Source organism: Ostrea edulis, chromosome 9, assembly GCF_947568905.1.
Source record: "Ostrea edulis chromosome 9, xbOstEdul1.1, whole genome shotgun sequence".
NCBI lineage: Eukaryota > Metazoa > Mollusca > Bivalvia > Ostreida > Ostreidae > Ostrea > Ostrea edulis.
Window position 1 is genome coordinate 48,683,508 of NC_079172.1, and position 9,706 is coordinate 48,693,213.

Here is a 9,706-nt window from a genome sequence, read left to right on the forward strand (position 1 = left end):
ACATGAGATCTATATTTCAAATGATCACAAGATTTCCTTGAAGTTGTGCTCTTTACCTGAAGACCTTGAAATCCTTCCACACCAGGCTCTCCCTGAAAAAATATACAAAATAATACAAAACAATTTTTTAAAAGTTAAGTTGTGAAAAGAAAAAAAATCAGTAACAATGAACAAGTCCTGACCTTTTGACCCTTAATGGCAACTCCTGTAGATGATTCTCCTTTCTGACCTTTGAGCCCAGGCAGACCAGGTGGGCCCACTGGCCCAGGAAGTCCATTAGATCCTGGGTTACCGGGCTCTCCCTGCAAAACACTGAGGTATCAGTTATCTGGATACACAATGTAGTTTCTTAGTGCTTCCAAAATCTCTTGATATATGCTATAAATTCCAATTAAGGACAACTTTCTGGTGCATACTGATTCCCCGTATTATTGAAAATGAAAATAATTTTATATCTCCAAGCTCAGCATCCAATTATATAACAAGAGGTACATGGCCATGATGCTCACTCACATCACCTTGCTTATATTGGGATAAAGACTCATTATAGGTTTGTGAAGCTATTTTAAAAGCATATAAATCCTTATAAATTTTTAATAATGTGAACATACTTTAGCACCCGGTGTCACGGAATGAAGACAGATGGGTCAACCGTATATACTCGCCTATAAGTTGGATTTTTGGGAGTCCAGAACTCTATGTCCGACTTATAGGAGTGTCCTAAGGGGATTAGTATTTTAATGTATAGCCTTATAGTATCTTTAATTTAAACAACAAAAACATGGATGAAATAAACGAAATAGTAACTGTTTAATTTGTTGAGAATAAAAAGTGAAATATATTGATGTCATATCCCAAAACATTATTGGAACACAGATAAATACTTAAGGAGTGGACACAACGCATGTTTCTAAACTTTTTCATTTTTTCAGCAAAATTAATTCTTTTTATGCCTAAAACTACTTTAAATGTGTTTTAAATGAAATATTTTGCGTAGTTTTCGAGTTTGAGAGCGATGAAATTCAAATCTTGCGATATGCATATTTTCTTTCGCTATTTTACGCGCCATTATGTGTGACGTCATATGCGCCCTCGGGTTTGAAAACATCCATTAGCCATTTCATAAACAGATTAGATTTAATCGACAAAAAACCAATTATCACGGTAACGGCTTGTAAATAATAATGCATTAAGATGTTTTGTGCTGTGCTCGGGTGTACTATTTGTCGGTAGAAAGGATTTAGACTAAGTATTTTTCAATTTTTCAAAGGAAGGTATGAGAAAAAAGATGTGGATAATTTTTTTGTTGGAGCGAGAACTTTACCTTAAAAAACACACCCAGTCACCTTTTCAAAAACCGCTTGGACAGAGACCCTGATAAACTGTGAGAAAATGGATATATCGAAGCTATAAGCACTAGTGAGGCCTATAGCATACATTCTGTTTTGCTCTTCAAATTCAATACACACCCAGATCAACTGACCTTCACCTTGTAACAACATATATATATTGACGATACAATGTAACTTCTACCAACTGGTAGATTTACAAAAAAATTAAAGATACAAAATAATTGAACTTTTAATTATACAAATAATAGAATATTGTATTTCCTAACTTTAAATTGAATTATAAAATTATTTCCTTAATGAACTCGTAGCATCTTGAGTGCGTCAGTATAACGCCGTGCTCCCACTTCGTACTTCCTAAAGACGTGCAGATCACAATTCAAAAATAGTAATAAGATTGCTTTATCAAAATGAAATAATGTGATTACCACTTTAAATTTGAATATTTTTATTGATTTGTGTGCGTATTGTCTTTTTCTTTCTTTCCTAAATGCACTCGTGACAATACCTTGGCATAGGGCCTAGTTGTCAACAATTTAACGTATCATAATTTGTCTAATCCAAAAATAAATAATGATTGCACTGTTTATTTTAGAAAGACAGCGCCAATTACAGATGTATAAAGGAATAACATCATCAAACAGTTTGTAGACAGCGACCCATATAAACATTATTTACTCACAATATTGCCGATTTCATACACGCTTTACTCGCTATATTTGGGTTTTTACATCGTTATATGTGTGCACTGGTGGCGAACACATATAAAACTCGGACAATTTGTCAACAACGATTTAAATGTTGCCCATGGTAAATAAATTAGGCCCCTAAAAGTTGAGTTTTTAATAATATCTCAAAGTACTTTCACAATCCGAAGGGAGCATGTGATGTTACTGTACCACATGACTATACCTACATGTATACCTAATTAACTAGACTTTTTGAAATCGGGGCTTAGATTTAAGTCTGTATTGTGGTTAATTGTCGTAAAATTTCGGCGAACGAACTATTAGAATTAATTACTATAAGCATAAAGAAGACAAAATGCATGTAATGTTGTATACTTTGAAAACATGAGATGTGTCCTTTAAGAGTATTGATATGAAATTGATTTGTTGGGGGGAAAAAATCAAATATCGGCAACTTTCTCAAAATATTTATTTTATATTATTTGAAACACAGGTAAAATTAATACTAGAGCATTGATTTGAAATTGTCAACCAATTCTTGAAAAAAGTTAAACCCGACTTATAAATGGGTCAGTGGCCATTCCCTCCAAATAACCTAAAAACTATACAACCGACTTATAGGTGAGTATATATGGTACATTACTTGAAGGTACACACTTCCATATTGATAAAAGTATAGATGCAACCTGATGGTTCATGAGGGACATTTTTAAAGGAAAATATTTCTAATTATTCCTACACACACAACATGAAATTTAATTGTGGCCAAACATATACTGCAAGGGGATGTTTCAATACTTAAATTTGACTACCCAACATGTATCAGTGAATATGAGTGTAAAAATTTTACTAAAATATATGGTTGGCTTTGTCTTGCTGGGAGTGTTCAGAGTAATGGTGAAGCAGGCTCTGTAAACAGATGGTAGCTATGATTACCATAGTTTATAGTTACCAGAGTGGGTCAGTGGTAATCCAGGCAGCTAAGTGATAAGAAATCTGGAAAGCATTGTTTGGAAGATGTGGCATACTTATTTATATAGAGCAAATTAACAGGTCAGATGAGAATAATTTTTTCTGAGCTAAAGATTTTTTTTAAGCTTGGTTTTCATCATCTTGCATTAAATTCCAGTTGTCGTTTTCATCCTTGTGACATATAGCCATGAAATGATTGAAAGAATAAGGACCAGCTTTCATGTAAAATTTTTTTTAAAAATGCACATTTTAAAAAAACACACACACAAAATGTATACTTGTGAAAACTGATGAAATTATAGTATTGTAAATCACTGGTGCATTTTCTAATTGATAGAAATCAAACAATACATTTTTTCTGCAAAATTCGATGACTTGAGTTGGCATAACTTTTTTCCACTTACAACTGAAACAATTTAAAAAAAAATATTTGCATTGTATCAGGTCTCCCAGGAAGCAAGTCATTCCTATATAGTAGAGAATATTAACACCCTCAGCTCTCCCTTGTGTGTTTGTGAGAGAGAAAGGTTCCCTGCAGTTAGCCTTATCTGCAGTTTATTTATGGCTTAATGTGTTAGTGGACTTATCTAGATACATGCTGCTTTAAGGCAATCTATGAAATTAACACAATGCTAAAGAACTGACAAACCCTTTAACATGTTTAATAAGTAAATACAATAAATCTTATTTAAGGAGCATTTTTATATCATACTTGGGGTCTTTTATCTATGACATGGTGTTTCATTATAGGACAATGAATATTCATTTGAATTTTGAAGAACCAAAGACACAGGTGAAGCACTCTAGAACATTCCTTCACAGACTTTGTGAGGTCAGAGCCCACTGCCTGATAATGCCAATAAGAGAGATTTTGACATTCCCAGACAACAGACATTTTTTTTTATATAAACTACAAGCCCCCATGTTTGATGAGAACACTCTTCAATATCCCAGAGTGAGATGGCCCCCCTCTCTGCTCAATCTAAATTCCTCCCTCATGTTCTGTAATTAACATGTGTTCCAGTTCCCCAATTATTCTGAAATATGTATTTACTATCTCACACATCTGTCAGTGTGGAAGATACCCTGTATGTTACAGTCAGATTCCTGCAAATTATTCATTAGTACATTGATAATAAATAGTTCAAAAGATGAGGTGTTCTGTCAATAATATATCTGATGATGTTTTATTCATTTAATTCATGTACCCTTCCTAAATCATTTCACAGCATATGAGTCATGATAACTAAGGCAACTTGTAAAATCTTTCACACTTTTCAATTTTACAGGCAAATTCAAGACATCATCCCAAAAAGAATCTTTCACTTATGACCTTGAAAATCTCTTTAGATTTTCTTGTAATCCTGATGTACTTTGTAATATTCCTAAATGAAATACATGTATATCATTCAAACCTCAGGATTTCTCAACAAAAAAACTTTATCAAATAATTAAGTCAAAACTTGGACTTCATTAAGTCCAAGATTTTACTCAAATTTTGACTGTTCGAATAAAAGAAACCCAATACTGAGTTTGAAATTTTTTCGAGAAATCAGGGCCATAATACCACATTTCAATGCAAATCATATGTAACACCAGATTCCACAAACCCATTAACAAAAATATAAAATAACCACACATTTGTTGGCAGCTAGGACTCAGTTTGTACAGTTTTCAAAGTTTTTCAAAGATTATCATGGTTGGTAAACAGGAAGAAGATAAAAATTAACGAGAAGGATCATGAAAAAATGTAGCATAATTTTCATTAAGTTATGACAGTACCGTTTGTGATGACTTGTTTCTGAGTAAGTGTTGGGTACATTTATATGTGCAACTGAGTCCTAGTTGCAGGTTTTCTGACAAACTGCATACAGACAAGATCAACACAAAGGATGTTTTTTCCTCAGGTTGATGTCAGCATTAAGAAAAAACTCGTCACCGTCACCGCTACAAGTTATCAATTCTGAAATAGTCAGCCTCTGACGAACCCTCTTTCTTGTTTTCGTCTTAGAGAAATTGAATACGACAGGAGTCTGTGAATCATTATCTTCTGTGATTCATTCAGAGATTTTACTGCATTTCACTGCGCATACTATTTTTCCAAATGAAAAAAAATGACAAATGTACACAAGCTTAAAGAGTTCTTATCAATTTTTCTACAAGAAATAATTTGGAAGCAGCTTTAAAACCTTTCAATTTTGCACTACTGCTTGCGGGACTTTCACATTAAAAAACTGCTTAATTGTATTGAACACTACACTTCTTACTATTATTCAACTGCACTTTGATTGCTAAATAACAATATGGTTATGGTATTTTGTTAAACTTGTAAACAAACGGGAAAATTTTGCACCAAGTACTGTTTGCAAGAATTTCACACTATTCAAGCAGCTTAATTGTATGGAACACTACATTTCTTACTGTACACATATACATGTAGTACTTTATTCAACTGTATTTTGATTACTAGTGAAATTGACTATGGTTCATGAGATCACCCTGTCTGTGTGTCTGTGATTATACCTGTGTTCCATTGCAGCCATCCATACCGGAGGGTCCTCTGGGTCCAGTCGGGCCGGGAATACCCTGAAATGCAAAATAAAAACAACATTTTCATCTTTTTATTTAAATGCTGAAGTTGTGAAACATTAAAACACAATGTAAATTTTGCACAGTATAGTAGTGAGAATAAATATTGTGGAAATTAACCGTTTTTATTTTACCTTAGCAACATGTGACACATGTTCCTCTTACTTAGAACGTCAGAATTATCTACATGCAAATTAAAGCAATACATGTATACTCATGTATTGAAAGTTTTTCTGCCTTGTAAATTTACACAAAAAACTCACAGGAATTCCATTAATACCAGGGAACCCAGGCATTCCCATTTTTCCCTGGAAAAGAAAACAGCATTACTAGACTAGAATATAATTTAAAATTTGAAATATCTAGAAATCCATGTTTACAAATATACCTCACAACACAGTCAGTTTAGCTTGTGATGTACACATTTTATGTGTTTACTTCATTTTTGAACTCAAGTGCTTAGAACAATGTTTACCATGCACTATCTAAAAATCAGTCTCCAAGATATTTTCTGTACAAAGTGTAAACTGAAATAATGTCTGATTGTTGATTATAACATCTAATTTGACTTGTGTTTTGCATGTTTTAAGAATGCTGGGTTTTAGGTTGATTTGTCAACCAAATTTTTTTTTTCAATCACTCACTCTGTCTCCTTTTGGTCCAGTAAGTCCTAATGGGCCATCATCACCTTTCTGTCCCTTTTGTCCTGGAAGTCCTTCCATGCCAGGGTAACCCTGAACACCCTGTGGGCCAGGGGGTCCAAGTGCCCCAGGAATACCCTACAGAGATCAGAACATGGATGTCACAGTCCAGATTTTGTACAGATGGCACATGATTTAAGTACAATCATGTTGTTTTATTGTATTTACAAAACGTAAGCCTCAATCCCCATAAATGGTCATCTATTAGTTTTAAGATGGTCATTTATAGATCTGTTAATACCTGCATGTTTCTAAAAGGTAATTCTAGAAAATGCAACACAAAATCCACTTAAAATGCCCTTTTTACTTTCAATTTCAAATTCTATCAAATTACATTTACCAAATTTACAAGTATTAATTTTTGTAGTTGTTAATTCTAATTTTTCCTCATGGTTTGGTCAATTCCTTAAAAAACATGAACACTACAAAAAATTGAATCATGATAAATAATGATAACTCAGAACTACACTCTACAATACAATTCTGCATAATAATTTCATATAATGGAGTAACCTGTATTAATACAGAACTTGTAGTAAGACTTTCTGGAGTATTTGATCTGATATCTGTGAAGATGATCTGTATCCACAGTGGAGCCTGGAAGACTTTCTACTTTTTATGGCAGTGTCTGACACTAACCCAGCTTCTGCAGTTGTTTATGTATCAAGCTAAATCTTAATCTATTCACAAGGGAGAACGTTCCTATTTCCCTCACTGATTAATATTGCTTGTCATGGGCTAGTGGTATGCAGTGGGTTTCACAAAAATCTTGATGACTTTTGCAGAAATCAGTTATCTGAAAGTTTTTCCGGATTAGTATGGCAGATAGAGAAACAGCTACAGCAGGTAGAAGTGAAGGAATCCAACAGGTTTCTGGGGGGTCAATGCCCAGAGGCTATCAGTTCTTACATAGCTGCTTACATCAGCAATAATAGGGCAATGATTTCTTTATGGGAATTTAATGAGTGCAGCATAAGAAAAATGTTCTGGAAGGTTGGATGGAGATTGGTAAAACTCTTTATCGAAAAATCAGGACTATTTCTACCAGACAGAACTATAAAACAATTTTTGATGTCACTTTATATGCCTAACAAAGAGAGATTTATACCAAGGGCTGCCATAGGTAATTTCTTTACCACTTACAGTAGTATAACCAAGCAATGCAAAGATAGTCATTTAGTTAAATATTACAAAGACCACCTATGATCAAAATACATGTACCATTGAAAAATTTCACTCCACTGTTTTAATTGGGAAAATTCACACTACCTGACCAATTTGGGGAAATTGTGCCTTTTGAATGTTAGAAATGGGGCTGATTAAATGCATCCCAGTTTCTGAGAACTGAGAGCCCTGAAATTATTTCAATGTAATGAATAGATCCTATTAATTTTCAAAAAATGACTCTACATGCATGTCCTCCTTTCAGACACATGATTTCATGGAAATTAACAGCATGCTGATGATACTGAAATCTCTTTTTGGACAGAGATTACTGTCCACTTTTCGATACTGGCTCTGTACTCCAAATTGCATTCATTCTATCCCCCATTTTTTGACTTGAGAAAAAATTGTACTGGGATTGAGTGCACTTAAGTTTGGGAGGATTAGAACACCTGCATACACTGTTTGATAGATATCCAGAGGTCAAATCCTTGTCTGCCTGATATCATTCTCTTAATAATACATGTATCTATCTCCTCATAAGATTAGTCTAATCTTTAAACCTGCACTTCTCTCAACTTCACAACCCAATGTAGTACTAGTCTCTCATTTCTTCTCTACAACACCCTACCCCATACATCCATATACCCTAAACAACAGAACATCCAATACAAAATAACACCCCACACAACAGAACACCATATACAAAACACATATAGAAAACCTAAAACAATACCCATACAAATTATCCCATACATCAGAAAACCTCAATACAACAGAAAACCTCACACAACAAACAACCCTAAACAACAGAAAACCCCATACAATGGAAACTTCATACAACAGAAAACCCTGTACAACAGAAAACTCAGTACAACAGAAAACCCCAATACAACAGAAAACCCCATACAATGGAAACTTCATACAACAGAAAACTCCAATACAATAGAAACTTCATACAACAGAAAACTCCAATACAACAGAAACTTCATACAACAGAAACCCCAATACAACAGAAAATACCAATACAACAGAATACATCATACCAGTACAACAAACAACCCCAATACAACAGAAAATACCAATATAACAACAACAAAACACAAATACAACAAAAACTCCAGTACAACAGAAAACCAAATACAACAGAAAACCCTGTACAACACATATATAGAAAACCTAATACAATACCCATACAAATTATCCCATACATCAGAAAACCTCAATACAACAGAAAACCTCACACAACAAACAACCCTAAACAACAGAAAACCCCATACAACAGAAAACCCCATACAACGGAAACTTCATACAACAGAAAACCCTGTACAACAGAAAACTCAGTACAACAGAAAACTCAGTACAACAGAAAACCCCATACAACGGAAACTTCACACAACAGAAAACCACGTACAACAGAACTTCATACAACAGAAAACTACGTACAACAGAACTTCATACAACAGAAAACCTCGATACAACTGAATACCCCAATACAACAGAAAACCTAATACTACAGTAAACTTCAATACAACAGAAAACCCCAATCCAACATAAAACCCTTTACAACAGAAAACCCCAATACAACAGAAAACTTCAATACAACAGAAAAACTCATACAATGGAAACTTCATACAACAGAAAACCTCAATACAACAGAAAACTTCCTACAACAGAAAACCCCCAATACATCAGAAAACCCTGTACAACAGAAAACCCTGTACAACAGAAAACTCAGTACAACAGAAAATCTCAATACAACTGAAATTCAATACACCAGAAAACTTCAATACAACAGAAAACCCCATACGACAGAAAACCCTTTACAACAGAAAACTCCAATACAACAGAAAACCCCAACACAACAGAAAACCCCATACATCAGAAACTTAATACAACAGAAAACCCTTTACAACAGAAAACCTCTCACAACAGAAAACCACGTACAACAGAAAACCCCAATACAACAGAAAACCACATACAAAAGAGAACCTTATACAACGGAAAACTTACCCGAGATCCTTTCTCACCAACACATTTACATCCATTATTCCTTTGACAGTTCACTCCACATTCCTTTAAGTCTTGCTGCAAAGAGAAACAATGGACATATATACATGTATATTGATATCACTAGTCTATGAAAGATTACCCTATTTCATAATGAATTTCAAATATATTTTGACTTATCTGTTTATTCATATGATCATTAAGAGTGATGCATGAAATTATTATGTACAGA

At 33.9% G+C, this 9,706-nt stretch overlaps 1 protein-coding gene across 1 annotated transcript in view; it reads right to left on the reverse strand.

The window, feature by feature from the left end:
• LOC125659860 (collagen alpha-2(IV) chain-like) overlaps positions 1-9,706 on the reverse strand; it is a 50,504-nt gene that overhangs the window by 29,063 nt on the left and 11,735 nt on the right. The window contains exons 3-8 of the mRNA XM_048891654.2: positions 9,478-9,552; positions 6,244-6,378; positions 5,863-5,907; positions 5,534-5,596; positions 183-302; positions 57-92 (exon numbers count right to left, since the gene is read on the reverse strand). Of these exons, the coding sequence (XP_048747611.2) occupies positions 57-92; positions 183-302; positions 5,534-5,596; positions 5,863-5,907; positions 6,244-6,378; positions 9,478-9,552 (474 nt within the window). The remainder of the gene's footprint in view (positions 1-56; positions 93-182; positions 303-5,533; positions 5,597-5,862; positions 5,908-6,243; positions 6,379-9,477; positions 9,553-9,706) is intronic.